Raw genomic sequence first — 26,202 nt, 5'->3', positions numbered from 1 at the left:
TACTGCTTTATCTCCTTGTTCTTGTTATTCCCACTTACCTTCGTGAGAACAAACAGCATCTTTATCCAATTCGCAGGGTTGTTGTTGCTTTTTTAACAATGCATGAAAAAATGTGGCTTTTTTGATGAAATTTTCAGAGGTTGTCTCGAATTTTTGCTTATATCTCCGTTATTTATAGACCGATTTTGCTGATTTTAAATAGCGATCTTCTCGAAAGTATGTCTAACTGAATTATTGAAGATCTCGGATCTCGCCGATATCTGGGAACCTCTAAAAACTGATTTTAACAGACAGACAGACGGACATGGCTTAATCGACTCCGCTATCTATAAGGATCCAGAATATACTTTATAGGGTCGGAAAATTATATTATAGAAATTACAAACGGAATGACAAACTTATATATACCCTTCTCACGAAGGTGAAGTGTATAAAAACCCAACTTTTAGGAATACAGCCAAACGACAGCTTTATGGGGAGAAGGGGAAACTTAAGCCAACAAATAACATTTGGTTTACAAATATCAAAAACGTAAACTTTACCTTTTTTCCAAAAGTGCTAAAGGTTCAACGTTATGCATTTATTTATATGTTTTTTTTTTTTTTTGTTTATTTCTGTTAATTTAATGTAGTTTTATTTTGGCCGTACCCTTTTTTTAGACTTGTTGGTTCATTGTTTACTTCTTTTGTTTTGACTTTTATTTTCTTATTTATACAATTTTACTTTGTTGGCTTGCTGACTGCCATTTGTTGTTTTGAGCTGCTTACCTACTAAATGTTAAGAGTTCTTTTTCGAAATTTAAGTTTCTTCCCAAAACCAACTGATTTCCTATGTTTGACAAAGTCAAGCAGAAGGAAAAAAGACGTTGAACTACTTCATGGAAAAGTACTAAACTAAACACATCTGTGTTGTTTTGGAATTTCTACTTTAAAAAAGTTGGTGTATTTGGTTTTCTTTTTCGATTGGGTTCGAGGATAACCCAACACTAATACCAAAGTCCAGGTGTCGCTGCTGCAACAACAACCAAAGTCCTCCTAAAATTAAGTTTTTTAAAATATTTCGTCGGGTATTGTCCAAAGTAATTTGCCACCGAGGCATGTTGACCAAAATATCTCACTTATCTGGAACTAGAAAAAGAATGGTGGTTAAAAGACGGATACACAGAACAATTCATATTTTGGCCTGCTGGTGTTGCCGATCCCTCGGGGGAACAGTAACATAGGATTGACTAAGAAATATAACAGAACAGCATGCAGAATGTGACTGGAGTATGTGGATATGTGGCTGACATATGTGTCAGATATATATTGCCATAAATGAAAAGGGTTGAACGAAAAAAGATAAATTTTTCATATTTTACGAACTATTCACCCCAATCGCCAATCATCATTTCACGTGAAATACGTTCCCTTTTCACTTTTTTCGTTCACTAACTTTTTTGTCGTGAAAAAAACCCCTGTTGTTAAATTTGTTGATGGAATTTTGTAAACATTGAACAGCTGTTCCATACAAAATAAACTATTGTGAATGAATTGTTTACGATAGCAGTTTTCCCTTCGAGGAAAATTTAAAGGGAACAAAATTTTCACTTCTATTGGCGATAGGAGTGATTAACTATATTCAAAACTGTCACTTTATGCTTTATACACGCCGATGGCAATTTTTATTCATGGTTCCAACGGTTCATAACGCAATCAATTTGCTAAAGAACTCGAGACTTTTAATCTCTGGCCGACACACTCTCTCTAGGTATAGAGGTAGAAAAAGGCCGTATAACAATTAATTTAACATCATTCATCATTCAAGTCATTTAAACGCTAAGTATCTATTTTCTCGAAACAGATCTTATCCAGCTTCTTTTCCCATGCATCCCGAAGAGAACACCAATATGAGGGTTTTTAATCAACGTAACATGACACCGGGGATAGTATAAGGATGTTGTTGTTGTAACAGCTTAAACTATACAACAATCTAGTTGGGGATTCTACACCAATGTCCAGGGATGCGTCCATAAATCCATTGGGCGGAGCGAAGTAAGGTTGGCTGGGCAGTTGAATATGTGTCGGGTGTCATTGGGACCATGACCACATGCAGGTCTATACGTGAGCAGTAGGCATTGAGCCTGTTGTTTCATCCCTATCGTAGTTGTACTACAACTACTCTTGTTTTCCGCGACAGGTTTTCTTCGGTGTCTGCTTTATGCGGTGGCCGACCTCCAAGTACGACATTCATGCGGTATCCTGTGACCGCTGAATTTATGGCGTTTCAATGAATGTTACTCAAAACTGCTATATACGAGGACTGATCCAATGGATCCTTCACATATCTTTATATATTTTCCTAATAGATCCTTCCTGACATGCCTCGGGGAGCATCTAACTGTTGTTATAATAAATAAAAATTAATAATAACTATATTAACAGCAATAGAGTATATGGTCCAGTACCTTAGATAGTATCTGGATTACTGTGGTAACTGTTATATTGACTAAATGCGATCGAAATGCGAAATGCGAAAAAGACCACCGTGAGCATAGTTTACTAAGGCATGCGTTTAGGCTAAGTACGCCAGTAATTTGTCCGAACTAAATATATTTGCGAATTTATGTTTTGGACCCTAGAAATTTTTAGATTTCAGATATTGGTTGACTCTAACAGACATGCTATCAAGAATATAAATATTAATAATCAGCAAAATCGGTTCATAAAGAACGTTAATATGACGAAATTATAGAAGACCTGTGATTTCTAAAAACTGAATTTATATCGGATATACACTGCAAAAAATCCATGCCTAATATATACAAAAAAATGTAGTACATTGTACGAATCGTTCGTTGTTTCGCACCACGAAATTCTTTCGTAATATATACGAAATTGTACGAAATATTTTAATATAATGAAAAATATTCTTGAAAAAATTAATTTACATAAATTGAAAAAAGTGAATTTTAAATAAATATGGTAAAATTTACGAAATATTAATTTATTCAAACATTTTTGTTCATTTTAAAATAAATTTTCTAATTTTAGTTCAAAATTATTCTCCACACGAATTTTCAATTTTTTTTAGGAAAATAATTCGTGAATAATATTATACTTTTTTTAAATTTTATAAAAATGTTGTAGTTTTATTTAATTATAATATAATTAATATAATTATGTTTAATTTCGCAAAAATTTAAGAAAAAAATATTACGAAAGATTTTCGTACTTTGGTAAAAATAGAAAAGGGTTTTCTTAAATAATATTTCGTATTATACCCGAAAATTTTGTAAATATTACGAAAATAGAAGTTACGAAATTTTTTTTCGTAAAGTTGAGCATGGATTATTTTCAGTGTACATAAATATACATACATAGGGAATATACATATATATTTTAAGAATGATACTCGAAAGACCATATGTATGTAAAGAGAGCTATGCTTTCGATATTAATGTATTCCAAAAAAACCTTTTAATGTATTTGATTTTTAGGTGTTTCTTAAAGAGAATTTAATATGTAAAAACTTTTTATTTTTTAAATTTCATTTAATCAATCTTAAAATTAAATCTTAACAATCTAAATTTCCCTTCCAAAAACAATGCCCATTAATTACCTAGATGGGTGTGATAATTACTTTTTATAGCTAAATTTTCTAATTTTATAGTTGGGTATTTAAATTTCGTATATGCCGCCGTAGTTTTATAACTCGTACTGGATTGTGTTACACAGTTTAATATTCATTGTTGACCAACTGACATGGGTAATGAAATGAAAAATGAAAGAAGAAAAACAAAATTAGCTTTAAAACCTTTTTCTCTTATTTTATGGTTTTCTTTATAAAAAAACTTCTATTTGATTTTATTATATGTATTTATGCATTTGAGGTTTTGCCCAAAAGTCCGTCGTAGTTACAGACTGTTTGTCAGTCCGTCTGTATGGCTTTTAAACTGTCGTTTTTTTCGTATAAGTTAAGAGCTCAACTTAGTTTGAGTTTGATTTCAGAAATCAGTTGCAGTTGTAAAGCTTAAACAACAGCTTGTAACCACAAACTAACTCTCTAACGTCTAATAATTTTAAAGTGTGGCAATAATTGTTTCTTTTTTTTAATTTTTTTTGTTAACTATAAATACTACAAGTAGATATGGTAAGCAATGAGCAGAATTTGTGTTTAAATGTTAAAATTAGTGTTTATTCAATAGTTATTTTTAAACAATTTTGCATAATTGGATTTTGTGTAAATTATTTTTATTGATTTTTTTTTTAATTTCGCATTTCAACATTTTGCAATTATTACCCGCACAATATTTTCTTATTTGGGAAATATGACGGAACTGTGTTTTTTTTAAGCTTGACCTTTGGGCAAAGTATAACTACAGTTTAGTTTTATTTTCCTAGTGCTGTAAACAAGTAATATTAAATTTAACTGAGATTAAAAAATATATATAAAATAAATAGCATTTAAATTAATATGGAGAATAATAAGAAGACTACTAGCAGTAGTGATATACCAGAATTTCAAAGAATAAAATTACGTCCTGTGCCCCAAGTTAAAAGAAAAGCTCCTCAGCCACCCACTAATTTTGCCCTAAGAAAAGTACTGATTTAAATTTTTATTTTATTTTTTATATTGTTTATTAAATATTTGTTTTATTTATTTTTTTTTTGTTTACAGACTTCATCAACCACAAAAACTACAACATTAACTACACCCGCCAAGTTGTATGGCAAAGATTTAAGTGAATATGATGAAGTAGATGTTGAAGCCTTATTGGCACAATTATCACCTGAAGAAATTAATATTTTGGCCAAAGAAGTTGATCCTGATGTAAGTTTTAAACAATTGTCAATTCACAAACGGTGTCGTAGCTTTGTATCGTTATTTTACGACTTACTACGATACAATGACACGACACTGATTATGAATTGTACAATTATAGCTTTAATTTTTAAAATTTCAAAATGCTAAATTTTATTTGTTCAATTTTTCGCAGGATTCCTTCTTGCCACCAGATCAACGTTGCAGTTATGAATGCACTAAGGAATCTACCGGTCCCTTGAATCGTAAAAAGCTTATTGAACATATTAACAAACAGGCCATAGAAACACCCGATGAACCCGAATTTGAACCCTATGTTAAGGGTACGGTACGTGGTAAAAAATGGGTACCACCACCACGGGATGTACGTGAAATGGAAGCTGAGGAAAAGATTGCCATCGATATGGGTGAAGAGTATGAGCAGGCTTTGAGTGATGCTACACAAGAGGAAATTATTGATTTGGCTGCCATTTTGGGTTTCCATTCGATGATGAATCAAGATCAATATCATGCCTCATTGTTGAACAAAGGTCAACCAGTTGGTTTGGGTTGGGATGGCATCACAAAGTCTACACAACAAAAAGTTTATCCCATGGATCCACCTAATAATACAGATGTCGATGAATCGATTAAACGTGTTAAGGAAGATGATTCTAAATTGATCGAACTGAATTTAAATAATATTAAGGTGAGTTTAAGGGTTATTTTTTGAAAAAATCGGATTCAACAAGTCTGGCTATAAATTTATTAATATCTATGAAAGATTCCATTAACTGGTCTGTGGTTGTCTATGAATTAGTATATCAACTGTTGTATGGAAAAGCTTTGAATTAATCTTCGTAATAGTCTTTGAACTAATCTTCGTAAAGGTCTAAGGACTAATCTATGGATTAATCTGTGGCCTAGTTTACTGACTAGATTATAGAAACGTCTGCAAGATAAAACTTTGCCGGAACTTTCAGAGATCATTCTTGTTCATACCACTTTTTATCTATTATTTTTCTAAGTCTATGAACTACTCAATTGGCATATCAACTGATTATTCCAAATTAAATCTATATATTTCCCTCGATTAAGTGAATCACAATGGATCGCAAAAAAAAAATAACTTTAGTTCTAACGAGTTCAAAATAAATTAAGAAAATTTTTATTTTATAGAACATTTCTGATGAGAAATTGGAGCAATTAATTGAAGCACTGCCTCAAAATGAACATTTGGAAGTTTTGTCTTTGACAAATGTGGGTCTAACCGATAAGACTGCTTTATTATTGGCCGAGGCCATTGAGAAAAGCAAAACCTTGAGAGTATTAAATGTCGAAACAAATTTCATAAGCCCACCTGTTATAGTAAAATTAGTTAAAGCCCTCCTTAAATGTCGCACCATTGAAGAATTCAGAGCTTCTAATCAGGTAAGTTTCTTTTTGTTTCATATTTTTTTTAATCTTTAATTAATTCTTATATATGACATTTAAAAGCGATCACAAGTTTTGGGCAATAAAATTGAAATGGAAATCACGGATTTAGTGGAAAAGAACACATCACTGCTTAGACTGGGTCTTCATCTTGAATTCAATGATGCCCGTCATAGAGTTGCTGCACATTTGCAACGTAATATTGACAGAAGTAAGTACAATTTTATGTTATTTTCTTATTATTATATATTTCCCCTCCAAAAAAAACTTATGAACTTTATAAAGGTGTCAATCAACGTTGGCTTATTGTGGTTTTCTTTCAAGGATTTCTCTAGGTGTGATGTTAAATTCCCTTAGATTTACTTTAAGTTTCCCCTGTTACTTTGTTAGAATTTTTTTAAACTACAAACTTCAGCTATTACAATTATCTATTCAAAAATTTAGGTGAAAGTGATACAGATTTAGTTAAATCTTCATCATCACCACCACCATTACAATCAATTCAACCAACATTAACTCAACAATCAGCTGCATTTGAAAATGATAAAATTCAAATGGTTGAATTAGCAACTTCATCATCTAATGCAAATTTATTACATAATGAGAATCATAATAATGTAAATAATGATCATAATACTCCGTTCGGCAATATTAATAATAACAATGGCAAAAAAACAACTTTTGATACAAATGTAAATGATAACGTTGCAACATCATCATCTCAGCCATCACCACCAACAGCATTATCAGCTACATTATCATCCATTGAAGCATATGATGTAAAGGAGAAATTTTATGCAAAAACTGCTGATATAGCTACAACAAGTGTTGTTGTTAATAATTTATCATCAAATCATAAAAATAATAATAATAATAATAGTATTACTAATGCTAACATTGGCAATAGCATTTGTAATAATCATATGCATAACTTCGATTCAAATGCAAATAATGTCAGCAACAATTTATCATTGTCATCGACATGTTTCAATGCTCCATTACAGCAGCAATCACCAACACTCACTGTTACGGATGCTTTAGTTATAACAAAGAGTTCAAAGGATACAGATGAAAAAGAAATTTAAAATTTATCACATAAATTACAATTATATATTCAATATTTATTCAAGTTTCTTTCATTTTATTCTATGATAGGATATTCTTTTCCTATTTTGTTCGAATTTTAAAAGTTATTCTTTTTTTATGACCTAAGACTTTTATGCGAAACTTTCGAGTTTTATACTTGTGGTAGTTCCAAAAATACTGGTCGTCAAAGCTGTTGAATTAAATGCAAAAAATAAATTTACACTTATAATACAGTTTAGATACATTTCTAGTTAAGTTTCTGTTCAGTTCTAGTTCAGTTCTAATTCAGTTCTAGTTCGATTCTAGTTCATTTCTAGTTCAGTTCTAGTTCAGTTCTAGTTCAGTTCTAGTTCAGTTCTAGTTCAGTTCTAGTTCAGTTCTAGTTCAGTTCTAGTTCAGTTCTAGTTCAGTTCTAGTTCAGTTCTAGTTCAGTTCTAGTTCAGTTCTAGTTCAGTTTTAGTTCAGTTCTAGTGCAGTTCTGGTTCAGTTCTATTTCAGTTCTATTTCAGTTCTAGTTCAGTTCTAATTCAGTTCTAGTTCAAGTCTAGTTCAGTTTAAGTTTAGTTCTAGTTCAGTATTAGTTCAGTTCTAGTTCATTTAACTATATTTCAAAATTCATCGAAATCTAGTTCTAAATTTTAAATTTCTTTTGACAAATCTGTTAAAAACATCCTATGCAAAACAGAAAATGAAACTCTTTGGCGGTTAACAGGTAATAAACAATTATGTTAAATAACCCCTCTTAATGGATTACTAAGCGTTTTATGAGCGTCTTATGGTGAATAAAACAAACATAAAAAAATCGTGGTGAAAGTAAAAGTCTTCGTCCAAAAGAAAAATATAATGTGTTCTTGTTGCAAGTAAAATCTTAAGTGTTAAAAGTTAAATTTGTTTATTGTTATATATTTCTATAAAAATAAATCTAAACAGTTAAATATTTAAATATTTTATAAAAAATATATAGTTTTAAATAAAAAAGATAAAGGGACTTTTCGTTGACGTGTTACAAAACATAAAAAACTCTTAATTTGTATTATAAACCACATTAAACTGTTAAAAGTTTACATGGCTTTTCTCACTTTCTGTTTACATTAATCTCATCCCATAGTTTTTGTATTTTTTTTTATAAAACATTATATATAAAATTCCCTTTTTTTCATTACATTTAAATTTATTTGTAGTTGAGATAGTTGATCCTGTTGTTTTTACTAGTTTCGATTAATACTCATACAATAATAATAGTCGTTTTGTTATTATTTTTCTCTCTTTCTTAAACAATCTAAACTCACATATGTCCTGTAATATTTTATCCAATTGTTTTTTTGTTGCGTTAAGTTTTTTTTAATATGTATTTTTTAGATAATTTAAAATAATTAACTTAATATCATTAATTAATTTTTTTATTATTTGTTATTTCTTGTAATATAAAAAAATCAACATAACTATTTGTAACACGTGTAAATTAACCAAAAAAAAAAAAAAAAATCAAAATAATCTCAAAAATCAAAAAATTCCAAACCAATGTTTGTCTAAATAATAATACATCATCACGCAACAAATTTTAAACTTCTTTAAACTACAAATAGTTGTACGTGTACAAAAGTTGAAACCCAACTTGCCAAAACTTATTTTACCACCGGCTAACATTGGTGTGGAGTATATAGCTCCACCATCGGTAACACCATCGCCTTCACCTTCGCCCATACCGCGTATCGATTATGATGTTGAGGTTGACCCTGATAATATGGTAATTAGAGGTGGTGCCCTAACACCATCTCCCTCACCATCACCCCAACCTCCACAGGAGGATTATGAGGTTGAGGTCGATCCGGATAATATGGTTATCCGTGGTGGCGGTAATAATGTATTTGATTATGATTTTGATTACGAAGAAGATCAAAGTAATCGTTTAATTTCTTCTTCATCGTCATCAACATCTATGAGGTCGAATAGTAATGCTGCCAATTTGAATGATATGCCAGCTTATAATGAAGATTTAACCAGCTATAAATCCCATACGTGAGTTAGTTTATCAGCTAAAAAAAAAAAACTAAAGATATACAGTCAGTCATCTAAATATGTCAAGCGAAATACACCACTGAATATAAAACTACATTCCTGTACAAATTACATAAACAAACAGTATACACCTCCAGCTGATAGGAATATATACAGCGTTCTAACTACAACAACACACATACACTTATTTGTATAAAAGCTTAGATGTTTTTCTATTTTCCTTTCTGTTCTTACCAAGAAATTGTATATCCACTACTATACCACACCCTTTAACCGTTTATTACAGTCAATGTTCTTTCGTTCGTTTCGTATAGTTTTTTTTTGTTTAATTTATCATTTTAACTTTTTTCTTTGCCGACCAATATATACATATCTCTTGTACATATACATTTGCCTTATTATAGTTTATTTTGTATTTAATTTTTCAGATGATTTTATATATATTTTATTACTTAATATTTTTTTCTTAACATTAGTTTTGTTTTTCCTATGATGTTAAATATTTGTTTTTTTTTTTAACTTTAACATCATGTGAAAATCTTCATTATCATCTTCATTTTGGTGTTTTTTTGGGCTTTTGTTGTCATCAATCATGTTTTTTTTCAGTGTCATGTAAGGTGGCCTTCATTCATCATTTCATTAAAATATTTAATTCATTTATATGATTTTCGTTTTTTTTCTTGTAAATAACTTTGACACACTTTTCACACTCATATTTGACAGGGATGTTGTTAAGTTTATATGTTTTTTTTTACAATTTTATCAAACTTAAAATCTAAAAAAACATTTACATTTTATGGAAACATTTAAAAAATATAAAAAATAAGCAAAATCTTAAAAATTTGCGCAACTTTGTTTAGTTGCAGTTTATAAAAAGTTTATTAAAAATCAACTAATTTACAATGGTTATTATTAAATATAGATGTCATAACCAGGGTTTGTTTTTGCTTAACTACGAGAACAGCTTATAAAAACATTAAGCAGTTCTTTACAAAGTAAAAAAGCGCTGCAAATAAACACAGAAAAAGCATAAGAAAAACTTCAACAGCTGAGAAATGCTGTAAGCAACAACGATCATTTGAAATTTACACTGCGACTGACTGTGTTAGCAGAAAACATTTCACTGTACCACTACAGTTAATGAGTTTGTTTCTGTTTCTTCGACTTTGGTGTTTGCTTTTGCTTAAGGTACATTGTTATACCGACTACCAGGTCATTATTAGATTCTATGAAGTTAATATATATATATACTTCTCTAACTATATCGGATGTTGAAAAGAAAATAAAGCTTAAATGGAGGGAGCTTAATGACTGATGTTTATATGACTTTCATAACTATCGATAAAAATTGTCACGTCATAGCCGAGATCCCAAAGCATCCAAGGTCTCCGCATAGAAAACAATACAGTCATCATCAGATAGTTGGGTGAAATAATTTATTATGTCAATGTCAGCAATTTAGAACCCGGTATCCATGTCATCTTGCATCCTTCTTACAAAATAGTTGATAAATAGTTTAAAAATCTAGTTACTCTGCAAAAATGGAGACTGGTTCAAAAATAATGAAAATGGAGAAAATCATACTCCATTTAAGATTGTAATGTTCAAAAAGAGGACCAGCTAATCCATCCAAGCATTACATCGAATTGATACCAAAATTACTCCCTTATTTAAATTATAGGCAACATATAATGTAGGCTATGGTCAATAGCTGTTAGAAATATAGATAAATATGCCTGGTCTACATATAACTACTTAACGGATCCGATTCCCACAACATTAGGTTCTTCGCAGCGGAACGACTCGGACAACGAACAACAACCACGGTTTGTCTGAATTACATCTGAAAAACACCTGAATGACGTGACAAAGATGCTTTCAGTCATAAAACACAACATCGTGCTGTCAAAGCAGTTCACTCCAACAACCATCTAACGGTAAGAACAACCACAACTCCCCCCTGAGGTATCTCAGGAGAAACCTTCGTCTGTATGAGAGCGACATCCAAGACAGCTTTAAATACCATTAATTCCCCCGCAATTGTATAATACTTGAAGGTCGTCCCACACCCTTTGCAAACGAGCAACGAAACCTACCCTGTCGTACTAAAGTTGTATTAGCACAACTTAGATCGGAATGGTGCACTGGTTTAAACTAGTACGGGTCGAGAATAAACGACACCATTTAAGGTCTGACACAGACTCAGGCAATGCTCAACTCCTTTTCAACTGCAGGACAAATCCAACTCAGCTGAAAACTTTTTCGCTTTGGACACAGCTGTTAGATGCAGGTCGTCTACTGGGTTTAGATCAGAAGCGCATCCACGGGGGGAGGGTCGAAAGGGAAACTCATTACTTCCCAAAAAGCGTTCCCACGACAATTGGATCTTCGCTCCGGAACGACCCGAGTCATACTCGGCCAAAGATTGTCAACCCAGCGACAACTGTATCAACCGAAAATTTTTTTCCCCAGGAAAGAACTATCGGCCACAGTCGAGCTGTTACAACAACAACAACTCCCCAAAACCGAAAATTTTTCATACAAAGTATAAAAATGAGAAAAAAGCAAAAAAATATAGAAGTAAAATAAACAAACGCTCGAGCTGGAATCGAGGCTGGTTTAGATTTAACAAATTGGAATAACCATTTGGATAATATTTTTCAAATATGTAAAATTTCAATATAAATTTGCGTAATTTTAATATGTTTACAAGGGAGTAGTTTTTGGATTACATAAATGGATCCTGTACTCCAATCATTTCTGCAGGGTATTTACTGTTTAATTTTTTTTAAAGTTACAACACTCTCCCGAGTTTTAAATAGTTCTATCAATAATTTACAAAAGTATGACAAGGTTAATGATTTTTCTATAAGAATGGGTATAATTGAAAATATGTACTTGTTAGATAGTTTTAAGATTTTGCTTATAGTATATTTACTCCCATAGAATCAAACACAACTTTCTTATATCATACTTTTGGAAACTCCTTATATATCACCATTTGTTACTCAGCCTTTAAAGCACTTTGACTTTTAAGGCACTTTCTAAACACCTGATACAATTACCTTCAAATATTAAAACTTGTGTTCTTATTATTTTATGTGGGATCTTTTTGTAGTTCTCTCTTTACCTTTACCATAACTGATGTTTTGTATCCGTACCACACCAATATGTTTCTCTTTATTCTTTCCCAATTCATATAATACTTGTGTTTTTATTTTTCTGTTTTAGTTTATCATTTAAAATAATTAATTCATTTTAATTATTTGATTTTTTTTTTTGTTATTTTATATAAATGTTTTATGTTTTATTTCTTTCTTTCTCTCTCTCATTTATTTCTTGTTTACAGTAAGAAAAGATCTTGAGTTACGTCTGCAGTTCAGATTTTTCAATAATCTTCACAGAAATCCAACAAGAGTTCAGTAAACATTTTAAAACAAAAGTTTTTGAAAAACGAAAAATAAATAATATTTAATCAAAAAAAAAAAAAAAAACAAAAAAAAAATCATTAAAACCTAAAAAAACAACAAACACACTCAAATGTCGCATATTTAATTAAACTAAACATAAAAAAGAGAGATTTTAAATTTAAAAGCTAAAAAAAAACTAAACATTTAAAGAAATGTGTATAAATTCTAAGAAAAACCTAAAAACAAACTGAAGTTAAACTAAACAAAAAGCAGCCTTTGATGATGAATGATCTATTAATAAAGTAATAAAAATTTAAACAAATTACCACATTACTTCGTCGTCAACAGCAGCAAAATGTAAAAAGAGTTTATAAAATAGATAAAGAAAATAAAGGCTTTTTGTTTAAATCTTCAAAAAATAAAAAACAATTTTTGTAATTATAAGTTTAAAAAAAAAACAATCAGGTTTTATATTTAAAAAAAGAAACTTAAAAAAAATCAACGCTTTATTTCTAACTATAATTTTATATAAATTTTAATATAAAGAAAAGCACTTACCACTAATATTTTGTTGAAAGAAAAAAAAAAACAATTAAAGTTAAAATAAAATTATCATCATCAACGTATCCCCGTATAAAAACTACGTATCTCATCATTTAATTTTTACTCTAATCATATTCAAACCAAAAAAAAAGAGAAAAAACAAAAAAAAAAGAAAATTTAAAAAAGCACTCACACACACCTACACAGCGAAATACATAAGAAAACATTAGATGTCTTAAGGATTGATTAACTCTAATTATCACAAGCAGTAACGAAGAATTACGATAATTAAAACAAGATTTTGTAAAAATTTATTACAAAATTTAAAATTTTGTTTTATAGAAGTAACAAAGAAAAAACAAGGTATCTATTTAAAATCCTTGCTAAAGGATTTATTAAGAATTTAAAAAAAATAAACTTGTTATGAATTTTTGCGTTTGATTGATATTTACATTCTACTATATTTTACCTACTCTCTATCTGTCTCTCTTTTAAATTAAAGCTACTAATTCTCTCTAAAGCTAAAAACTAGGAATTATTTTCAAATTTAATTGATGATTAATTGTTTCGAAATTTCTTAATGCAGTTGTGATGTGATTGCAACTAAATTTAGCCTAAGGCATATATTAAAAACAAAAGAACTCTGGAATTGTTTTTCTCAAATTATGAACTGACTGCATTATTGATTTAGATTATTTCTTTATTTAGCCAGCCATGCATTAATTTATTTTATTAAAAAAAATTCAATAGTATTTAAAATTTGTAAATGCTATGTACTAACTAAAGAGAGGTTAACTTTTTGTGTGTTATTATCGTCTAGAGTTATGTCTCTCTTTAGTTAACACATAATTTTTTTCATTTTAAATACTACTAAGCTTAAGCTATTCTAAATTTTATAAATTTTCTTAACATTTTATAATTTTATCACATTCATCATGTATGTTTTCTTTTTGCATTCACTGCATGTTTTTGTGTTATTTTTAGCATGTTTTTCTTTTGTTTTGTTTCTAATCATTACACAAATTTACACAATAGATATAAAGTATTTTAAATATTAAGCATAATGTAAAACATATACATCTGTGTTTAAATTCTAAGGACTTTATTACTTTTAAGAATTATGTACCTTCTCAATCGATCATTTAAACAATTGATCCAAAGAAATTTGGTAAAAATAATTGTGACAAAAACCAAACAAGAATAGACTGAACTTGGAACATAACTAGTACTGAGAACTGGAACTGAGCTAGAACTAGAACTGAACTAGAACTGGACTAGAACTGAACTAGAACTGAACTAGAACTGAACTGGAACTGAACTAGAACTGAACTAGAACTGAACTAGAACTGAACTAGAACTGAACTAGAACTGAACTAGAACTGAACTAGAACTGAACTAGAACTGAACTAGAACTGAACTAGAACTGAACTAGAACTGAACTAGAACTGAACTAGAACTGAACTAGAACTGAACTAGAACTGAACTAGAACTGAACTAGAACTGAACTAGAACTGAACTAGAACTGAACTAGAACTGAACTAGAACTGAACTAGAACTGAACTAGAACTGAACTAGAACTGAACTAGAATTGAACTAGAACTGAACTAGAACTGAACTAGAACTAGAACTGAACTACAACTGAACTACAACTGAACTAGAACTGAACTACAACTGAACTAAAACTAAACTACAACTGAACTAGAACTAAACTACAACTGAACTGAACTAGAACTGAAGAAGTAGAACTTAACTAGAATTGAACTAGAACTGAACTAGAACTGAACTAGAACTGAACTACAACTGAACTAGAACTAAACTAGAACTGAACTACAACTGAACTAGAATTGAACTAGAACTAAACTAAAACTGAACTAGAACTAAACTAGAACTCAACTAGAACTGAACTAGAACTGAACTGAACTAGAACTGAACTAGAACTGAAATAGAACTGAACTAGAACTGAACTAGAACTGAACTAGAACTGAACTAGAACTGAACTAGAACTGAACTAGAACTGAACTAGAACTGAACTAGAACTGAACTAGAACTGAACTAGAACTGAACTAGAACTGAACTAGAACTGAACTAGAACTGAACTAGAACTGAACTAGAACTGAACTAGAACTGAACTAGAACTGAACTAGAACTGAACTAGAACTGAACTAGAACTGAACTAGAACTGAACTAGAACTGAACTAAACTAGAACTGAACTAGAACTGAACTAGAACTGAACTAGAACTGAACTAGAACAGAACTAGAACTGAACTAAACTAGAACTGAACTAGAAATGAACTAGAACTGAATTAGAACTGAACTAGAACTGAACTAGAACTGAACTTGAACTGAACTAGAACTGAACTAGAACTGAACTAGAACTGAACTAGAACTGAACTAGAACTGAACTAGAACTGAATTAGAACTGAACTAGAACTGAACTAGAACTGAACTAGAACTGAACTAGAACTGAACTAGAACTGAACTAGAACTGAACTAGAACTGAACTAGAACTGAACTAGAACTGAACTAGAACTGAACTAGAACTGAACTAGAACTGAACTTGAACTGAACTAGAACTGAACTAGAACTGAACTAGAACTGAACTAGAACTGAACTAGAACTAAACTAGAACTGAACTAGAACTGAACTAGAACTGAACTAGAACTGAACTAGAACTGAACTAGAACTGAACTAGAACTAGAACTGAACTAGAATTGAATTAGAACTGAACTAGAACTTAACTAGAACTTAACTAGAACTTAACTAGAACTGAAACTATACTGAACTCTAATAGCGGTTCAATGACATTTAAACACAGATTTTAAATGCTTATTTATTAAGAGTATTTAAAAAGCAATAAATCTGCTTATTGCCGAACTATAATTTTGCAATTTTTAAATACTCTGCTTTTATTTATAAAAAAAATAAACACTCCGACAATTTCCCATTTATTAAAAATATTTGTATTTTGTCTTCTTTTCCCCACATCGACGCAACTTTAGAAATTAAACTGCGATTTACATTTTTAAGTAAATTTTAAAGAATTAATAAAAAAACATATAAAACTACGATTTTATTAAGCACAAATAACAACAACTACATATGTATAAAGTGTAAAAACAAAAAAATATATCTTCATAATTCATTTTTTTATTTTGAAACAACAATAAATCACAACTCAACATAAAATGCTGTAAACCGAAATAAAAACTACGTGGATAAACTATTTTTCAGAACCGGATTAAATGAACTCAACATAAACTAAACAAAGTTTGTAAATTTCTACAGAAATATTGTTTAAATGTTGTTAAAAAAAAAATTAACAAAAAAAACTTGTTAAATGCAAAAAACAAACAACGCATATTCTAAAGTACAAAAAGCCTTTAGAAATGTTTTTATTAAGCTTTTTAAATATTAAAAAAAACTAACCCTTTAAGTTTATACAAAAACTAGTAATATAAATTCTTAATGATTTACAGCCTATAAATACTGCGTTTTTTATATAAAATGGAATGTTAATCCCTTATTTTTCTTGTTGAATATTGAATTGAACTGCTGTACTAAAAACAAAATTTGATTCCTTTACCTTTATTTTCTGTTAAAAGATTTTATTCTAATTAAAGTCTTTAGCCAACACCTAATTAACATATAAAGTCTTATTTTGTTTAATTTCTTAAAAAAAAAAATTAAGACTTTATTTGTTATAAATATTTAAATAGTGATAAATATGATTTTTTTCACAAAAAGAACATAATTAATCACTATTTAAGTGTAACTCCTATATTATGCATTTTAATTTGAATGTTGTATTTGTTTATCCCTTGCTAACCTTTTTAAAAAAAATTTTAATTATTTGTTTTAAAAAAAATGTATTTTTGTAATTCCCTTAAATGTAAAACTTTGACTAATTTGTGTCGTTTTTTCTCTCTTTCTCTCCTTATGTTTTTGTGTCTATTTACAGTACGTGTTCAACGCCTGAATCAACGTAAATAAACGTGTGATTAATGTCTTGAAATTTGTCTGAATTAAAATTGCATCCAACCAATCCAGCAACCAACACACAACCATTTACAATTTAATAAATAATATAAATCCAGATGTTTGTTTAAATACCACCTTTAAAAATTATATATTTTTTTTTGATAACAAAACAAAGAATAATCCAATAAAATGCTTCATCAATACCTACCAATCAACCAACCAACAACAACAACTACACTCAAGTAACAAGTTTTAATAATGAATGTGGCCATAATGGAATAAACAATATTGACAATTTAGTACCAAGAAAAGTCCCTCTATTACGATTTTTGTAAAATCTGTACGTATGTAATTAAATTTTATTTAAGTATATATATTTAATTAGATTTATTTGTAATTTATATGTTTTATTGTTTTTATTTGTTAATCTATAAACTTTTATTTAGGGTCGGTTTTACAGTTTACCATTATGATAAGCATTTTTTTCAAGTTTTGAAAAAGTTATATTGAAAACTGTAAAACCGGCTCCTTGCTCTTTATTATGCTGTGTAAGTTTAAGGTTTTTTTGTATGGAATTTATTACAACTATCTAATGATTATTAACTTTAATCACTATTCTGCATTTCGATTACGTGTCTGCATTTAGTATGGCAATGATTTAGAAAAGATATTCCAAAAAACGGAATCGTAAAATAAAGCTGTAATACAGTTAAAGTATTACTGACAATGTTGTAAGACAAATTTTGTAAGTTGACGCTGTTGTTAGACATTTTACTGCCAACGCTGTAAGATCTAACATAGCTTTACAGAAGTTTTTGTAACTTGTTATTTTTGTGATAGAACATGGAATGGAAATTTAGAATAACAAAGTTGACTAATAGAGAAAATTTCGATTTGAATTGGAATACTGAGTAGAGATAATTGTCCTCAAAAAAACATTTTCTTCGTTAATAGTTCGTCAGAAATGGTTATTCCTTGCAAAACTTGTTTGAAAATGATTTTTAGATAATAGAAGTAAGAATGTATAGTTGGACATGGCCGAACATATGATACTCTAGACCATTGAGTAGTATGAAAGAGATAACAGTGTCATTTTCTGAAGGAGGTTTTATACGAAGGCAAGACTAAATAAGGGCCCACCCCTATAAATGTTGATAGAGTTATTTACATTAAAGTTATTATGCAGAATTTTATCGTGATGTTATTGTTTGTCATTTTTGAAGGGGACTTTGTATGGGGGATAGGGTCAAATGAGGCCTGATCATCACTACGACTTATATAAAAATTTAGACTTTTGCTAATTGATTCTGAGCCGATTGGTACGCTTTCAAGTGTGTTTAGGAGTCTTTTTTTTGGATTTTATAAACATCAGCACAAACGCTTAATACTCTCCCAACTATAGTGATGAAGGATAGGTTTAACAATTAAGTTTGCTAGTAGAATTAATATAGATTTCTTGTAAATATATTTTCGTTTTTATAACCAACACCCAAAAATATTGGTCCTTCACCGATCTTAAATTATACCAATTGGCTTCGAGTTTTAGTCGATTTAGCTCAGTCCGTCTGTCTGGGTGTCCATGTAAAGTTTGCGCGCACGCTACAGGTCGCAATTTTCAAGTTACTTTGGTTTGGCGATTTTTCGAACGATATAACGTCAGGACCATTCGTAAAAACGAAAAATTCTTTACAACAAATAACAACTTTTCTATTATGTAATGATACAAATATGGTAATGAATGATAAGATGTTACTTACTTACTTACTTACTTACTTACTTACTTACTTACTTACTTACTTACTTACTTACTTACTTACTTACTTACTTACTTACTTACTTACTTACTTACTTACTTACTTACTTACTTACTTACTTACTTACTTACTTACTAACTTACTTTCTTACTTACTTACTTACTTACTCACTTACTTACTTACTTACTTACTTACTTACTTACTTACTTACTTACTTACTTACTTACTTACTTACTTACTTACTTACTTACTTACTTACTTACTTACTTACTTACTTACTTACTTACTTACTTACTTACTTACTTACTTACTTACTTACTTACTTACTTACTTATATACTTACTTATATACTTACTTACTTACTTACTTACTTACTTACTTACTTACTTACTTACTTACTTACTTACTTACTTACTTACTTAATTACTTACTTACTTTCTTACTTTCTTACTTTCTTACTTACTTACTTATTTACTTACTTACTTACTTACTTTCGTTTTAGTTTTGATATTATATACATTAGGTTGGCGTAACATTTTCCTTTTCGTTCTGTAAACATAATCCGAATAAATTTTTTGTTTACAAATGAATTCTCGCTTTAAAGTACACAAATCTAATCGAAAGTAAATCAAATGTAATTCTATTCTAATAATAGGAACATAATATAAATGCTATAGGAAAAGTTAAATTACAAATCCTTTACATGAATTTGACGTTCCAATAAAAATTCGATTTACAGAACAGCAAATTCGGTTTTAAAAGTTGTGTATACCCATCACAATTCTTTATATAGGGCATGTTCCTCTCAATGCAAACGAACAAGTGTTTTCTAGTTTTGTATTGAAAACAACAAATAAATGCGAAAAATTGTTATTGTTTTCAATATAAAATAAGAAAGAAATGTTCTTTCGCATTTAGAGGAACAGGCAGATAGTAAATTCCAAATTATTTTTAACCTTTTTCGAATTTTAAATAATTTAAATAAACTTTGTTTTTTACCACCTTATTTGTATTGTAGAACAGCTTATCTTGGAATTAAAACATCAACTAAAAAATATTTTCCTTTTTTTCATTCCTTTTCTTTTCTATAGCTGGACGTCAGCGACGCATGGGACACTTTGGTAGAAATTTTACAGTCGGCCTTTGGCAATAAATGCTAAAAGTATAACATCAATATATAATAAAAATTATAACATATTTTATTTAAAAATTATTTCAATGTAATCTGTTTTATGTATTTTTTATATATTTTAAAACTAAAAAAATGTTTGTTGTAATTTTTGAAAACTATATATAAATAAATTGGAATTATGTTGGAAAATTTTAATAATTTTAAAATTATTTAAAATTTTTTTAACAAAATTCAATAAAATTATAACTTTTAAATTATTATAATTTATAAAAAAAATTAAATTACAAATCATTTTATAAAGCAATGAGAAATTTTAAATACTTATATCAAATGTTAAAAAATTTATTAATTAAACTTTTCATTAACAATATTTTATTGAACTGTACTGTAAAAAAACTAAATTTTACAATTTGATTATTTCCTCTCAAAATATTCTAAACTTGTTAAAAAAATAAATTTATATATATGAAATGTGTATGTTGTTGCAAATTTTATAAAGAAAAAAATAATAATGTTAAATTTAAATATTGAATATTATTCCTTTTTTTAAATTTAACCTAAACAAATTTAGATAAAAAGACATTTATATTATGAAAACAAAACTTAAGTAAATTTTTCAAATACCATTTTTTTCCTTAATTGTTGTAAAGCTTTTTGATCAAATAATTAAATGTTTCACTTAAATGTTTGCTTTCCGAAAACGTTAAAAAAATCCAATGCAGGCTTAAAAACAAAAACTGATTAAAATAAATATAAATGCTCTTACACGTACACATTTAATAAAAACAATTTTTTAAATGAAAATTCACGTAGTTTAAAATAATAAAATAAAGAAAACACAACAAACACATTATTAAATTAAAAACAATTCTTTATTTGTAATACAAATTTTTTATGCATTATTTGTAGTATGTTTTTTCTCTTAATTTTTATAATTTTCTATTATAATTTAAGTTGATTTATTTTATTTTGTAATTTGAAACTTTTACCAGATGATTTAATATTTTTATTTAGTTTATTTTATTTTCTTTATATTTTGTTGTATTTTTTAAAAATACTTCTTTTTGTTTTTATTATTCTTTCGAGTTTAGATTATTTTTTTTTATTTAAGAAAAATAAAATGATTATAATTCATAAAATTATTTTAATTTTAACAAAAAATAAAATTGTATAATTTAAATCACAAAAAAAATATATATAAAATATTACACTTTATATATATAAATATATTAAAATTATAATAAAATTGCTTATAAATTATGTAAAATGTAAACAAATAAAAAAAATATATAAAAAAATTAAAAAAAAAATAATATGATACTTGTTTTTATTTATATTGAAGAAAAATTTATGATAAAGTAAAATAAATATTCCTATTTCAGCATGTAAGTCGTAAACAACTCACATTAGGATAGCAATTTTTAAAAGACCAGAGTGTGGAAAAAAATAACAAGATAGTTGTAGAGTGAGTGGAATTTCGCTACGATAATCCTGCAAACATTTTACAACTTTATCTAAAAACAATTTTGAACCTACATATATATTTCTACTACCCAGAAAAATTGTATTAATTCTACAACTAGTTCTAGAACACATGATTTTAGCCTGAACTCGTTATAGTTTGGAGTTGAGTCCAATGATTTTTGTTCGAAATTGTCACCTTAGATTCTGAGGAAGCGTTATAGAGTCGACACTAGTTCTTCTTCTTCTGGAACTAGTTTTTTAATCAATGATTTTTGTTTGAATTTGTCAACTTCGGAACTAGTTCTAGGGAAGCTGTAGAGACTGTTGAGGAATTTTTATTATTGTACTAATGTTATTTACAAAACTTACATATACACATCTTACGTAAAATTAATATATTCTTCCGCATTTCTTATCTTTTTAATATTTATGATAAGGATATACGTTACAAACAGATATCTCTCCCGGTACCATTGAATTAATGAGCTCTTAAATATCTTGTAGTTCAGTGGAATGCAAAAATATACATTTTTTATTACAATAAAAATTAGTTTATAAATGTTTAATTTTTTGACATATTTTTCAATTGATTCCAAGAAGTTGTTTAAGAACTAGTATGCGTTCCATTGAACTAGTGTAGTAGCAATGTATAACTACAGTGCACTCGCGGTAACGTGAACACCGTCTAACGTGAACACCGCCTAACGTGAACAAGATGTTTTTTTACATTGACTACTCTGTAACGTGAACAAACACAGAAAGCTCTATAACGTGAATAATTTTTTTTCACAGTATATGTTTTCTAAGCATGTAGACAACATTAAAATACATTCATTAAATTCGAATTTTAAAATTTTGGGAATCCCCTTATATAAATGAGTGTATATCCCCTAAATTATTTTGTTTGTATGGCAAAGAAATTTGAAGTCAGCTTCTTATGAGAAGTGAATCAGTCGGCATGAGTGTAAAAAAATTTAAATGTTTGCAATTAAAAGAAAAGGCAGATATTTTTAGATAGTTTTCAAAAAGGAACAAGTGTGACTAGTTTAGCAAAAAAAGTATTTCGCTAACATGAACTCTCTTGTTTTTAATTAGTTCAAGTTACCGCGAGTGCACTGTAGTTTCAAAGAACTAGTTCCTTGAAAACTATTTAGAAGTATTTAAGAACCACAACAATATTCTTAGGAACGGGTTCCAGAAGTAATGGCGAAACTACTAGTTCCAAGGCTGTTGTTTAAGAATCTGAAGTGGTTCTGTTTTCACTCGTTCTAGAACTAGTAATTTTTAGAACAAGTTCTCAATTCTTTCCTGGGTACATTAGTTCAATGAAACGCATACTAGTAATTAAAGAACTATTTCCAGAAGCGTTCCAATTATCATTAGTATCACTGTAAATAGAATTCAAACTTTTAAAATGACACGTTTTCAAAAGTTATGTCATATTCACTCCTATTCTGCATTTCGATTCGACGCAATTATCGGAAAAAGATGTTCCAACAAATAACTGAATCGAAAGAAAAAGCAATTCCATTTCGTTTCGATGCTTTACGAATGTGTATATTCGATGCTTTACGAATGTGTATATTCTGCGTTACGATCGTAGCTACGTTTTTGTAAGTTGTTGTTTATGTGGCGGAGAGTCGAATCGAAATGCAGATTACCAAAGTTGCCAAATGAAGAAAATTTCGATTCAAATTGAAATGCAGAGTAGGGGCCATTAAGATAATTAAGGTATGAATTTTTGATAATGATTCAAAAAAGTACAACATAGTTTATATAATTTAGTAAATCAAAAAAGTGCCAATTAAATGGAGAGTACTAGAAAGTCCCTTTTTATAAATCAACCAATAATGAGTGTTTACTTTTAATTTCAATAAGTACTAGTTAATGAACAAAAAAATATGAAAAAATTCACTCTTCACTCATTTCATCAGAATTATATGTTTTTATGATCAGTATTGCAGAAAAAACAAGCCGGCCATATAATACCCTACACCTGCTACAAAAAGTAAAATGTGATTAAGTTGAATGGAACTTGGTTTAGCAGCTTTTTGTCGAGATAAGAGTATATTAAATATAATTATAAACCTCAAAGCACTATTCGGCGGGTTCAGTTGTATGAGGGCTAGGTGAAATAATGGACCGATCTTAACCATTTTTAATAGGTTTCGTCTATGGCTCTATAGAAGATCATGTGCCAAATTTCATTGAATTATCTTAAAAATTGCGGCCTGTAGTTTGATTACAAGGACAGACGTACGGACGAACATAGCTCAATCGGCTCAGAAAATGATTCTGAGCTGTGGACCAATATTATTGTGCGTTACAAACATCAGCACAAACCCAATATTCCCTCCCCACTAAAGTGGTGTAGGGTATAAATACTTTGCTACAGAAGGACGAAAGTTTAGATAATAATCCGAACAACAAGTTACATAACAAGTTAAATTAGTTTTAAAAGCTTTTCAAAACTTTCAACTCGTTGGCCTGTGTAATTATTATAATTATTTCAAATCTTAAGTACAATCACAATCCCTAGGGTGAACCAATGGTATCAATGATTATGTAAAAAATCTGAGGCAAGAAATATAAAAAGTCAAAAACAACCTGCGTATTGTTTTTTTTTTTGGGGGGAAAACCCGGATTTGTTAATACAAATTAATATTTGTGAATAAAATGCAATTGAAATAGTAAAGAAGTAATAACAAAAATAACAAGCAAGAGTGCAGGGCTACGTCGAACCGGATATACCCACCATCAAAGAAATTTTGTTATTGACTGCCTCGACAACTAAAAACAAGTATGTATGTCCGGCATGTTACCCTACACCAGTCAGTAGTTAAAAATAAGAATTATTAAAAAAAATTAAACATTTGATTTGTTTTTTAACTTTATTCCGGAATATTTTTACTTATTTTTAGCAAAAAAAAGAGATTTTTTATCAGAGGGCTCAAAGTGGAGTAAGGGAAATTATGGAAATTTCCTTATAAATGTTGGTAGAGGAATTGTATGTAGAATTTAAAAGTTTTATTAATGTTCATATGTGAATTTTGACCTTCAAGTCATATTCTAAAGGGAGTTTGTATGGGAGATAGGGTCATATAATGCCCGATCATTACAAAAATCGGTAATGTCATTAAAAGTTCTATAAAACTAAGTTTTACCGACTTTTGCTGACATAATAGAACATTTAATTGAATTACTTATGAGCCCAAAGGCCCTATTCGGGGGGTATGGTTGTATGGGGTCTAGGGGAAATAATGAAGTTTATCCATTTTCAATAGGCTTTGTCCTTCGACCAAAACAAGAGTGTGTGTGCCAAATTTCATCAAATTATCTTGAAAATTGCGACCTGTACCATGCGCACAAGGTTTACATGGACAGACGGCCAGCCAGACGGACATGGCTTAATCGACTCAGAAAACGATTCTAAGCCGATTGGTATAGGTGGACGAATATTTTCGAATGTTACACACATTAGCACAAACCCAACTAAAGTGTATATATATTATATATAGTGAATAAGGTTTCCAAAAGAAGTATTTTACGAATTAAAAAACGATTTTATATAAGATTGTTGTATAGGGTCAATTATGCCAAAATTTTGATTTATAGTTTCTATCTAGTTTTTGTCAAATTTCATTTCTATATTGTTTGGACCGATCCTTTTTTAATATAGTAGAGAGATATTATAATCATACTCCCCATATAAGGTATAAGTATGATCAATTATGGACCGAGTGTGCGAGTATTTTTATTCTAGTTATGAGCGTAAAATACATTTCCTGAAGGGGACTATTAAGAATGTTATTTACGTTAAAATAATTTTTACAGGAGAATATTATATCAGACCTTATTATGGACTGATTCTTATAAAATTGAGTATAGTGATCTGACGGATAGGATCAAATACATACCGATTCTCATAGAATTTGGAAAATAGATTTTCGTTGTTTTTTCGTTTATGACCCCATCATTATTTTATCAGACAAAAGCTCGAACGAACAAACGGACGGACATGATTGGATCGTTTTATAGTTTAACAAGAACTCAGAAGATGTATAATTTTGTGGGTCTACGACCAATATGTTGATGTGTTACAAATAGAATGACGGAATCATTTTGATGGTAAGTGTACAAATTGTTGACATATAAATTTCTTTTATTTTCAGCTGCGAAAATTTGCAACAGGGATGCCCTTTAAAAGTAAAGCATAAGCCATTAGGGTTATTGCGGTAAAAAAGGTATGTTTTCAAAATAATATCAAACAAAGAGGACCTAATTGGTTTATAAATTATTACTTTTAGGGAGTTTTTATAAATGTATTGCGTATGAAATACTTTTCTTTTGTTAAAATAAATATGTACATATGTAATCTTTCCAATTTTATCTCATTAACACATTGTCATTTTTATTTATATTAATGACAAGCAAATGTTCATTATGTTGAACCACTAGCAACCTATCTACTTTCATTCATATTATTTTCTAAAAGTATGACAAATATTTAATAATAAATCTTGTAAATATATGATTTATTAGATATAAGATTGATCTAATAACTGGGTATTAAAAATATTCCAATAAAAAATGGAAAAG

General features: G+C 29.0%; 1 protein-coding gene across 13 annotated transcripts in view; it reads left to right on the top strand.

Moving 5' to 3' along the window:
* LOC111681032 (tropomodulin) overlaps nt 1-20,264 on the top strand; it is a 178,171-nt gene extending 157,907 nt beyond the window's left edge. For 3 of the 13 annotated variants that reach the window (XM_046949138.1, XM_046949137.1, XM_046949136.1), the window contains exons 3-7: nt 4,660-4,812; nt 4,979-5,491; nt 5,962-6,213; nt 6,280-6,427; nt 6,661-7,540. In XM_046949138.1, the coding sequence (XP_046805094.1) occupies nt 4,660-4,812; nt 4,979-5,491; nt 5,962-6,213; nt 6,280-6,427; nt 6,661-7,301 (1,707 nt within the window). In that variant the 3' untranslated portion in view covers nt 7,302-7,540. Of the gene's footprint in view, nt 1-3,999; nt 4,132-4,440; nt 4,582-4,659; nt 4,813-4,978; nt 5,492-5,961; nt 6,214-6,279; nt 6,428-6,660; nt 7,541-8,888; nt 9,322-12,670; nt 12,861-16,274; nt 16,543-17,233; nt 17,594-20,098 lie in introns of those variants that run through there. The other 10 variants (XM_046949142.1, XM_046949141.1, XM_046949144.1 and 7 more) reach the window with 9 other exon arrangements.
* The last annotated feature ends 5,938 nt before the right edge of the window (nt 20,265-26,202 follow it).

The sequence above is a fragment of the Lucilia cuprina genome, chromosome 4 (assembly GCF_022045245.1).
Source record: "Lucilia cuprina isolate Lc7/37 chromosome 4, ASM2204524v1, whole genome shotgun sequence".
In the NCBI taxonomy this organism is placed as follows: Eukaryota; Metazoa; Arthropoda; class Insecta; order Diptera; family Calliphoridae; genus Lucilia; species Lucilia cuprina.
This window is presented reverse-complemented; position numbering and strand designations above follow the sequence as displayed.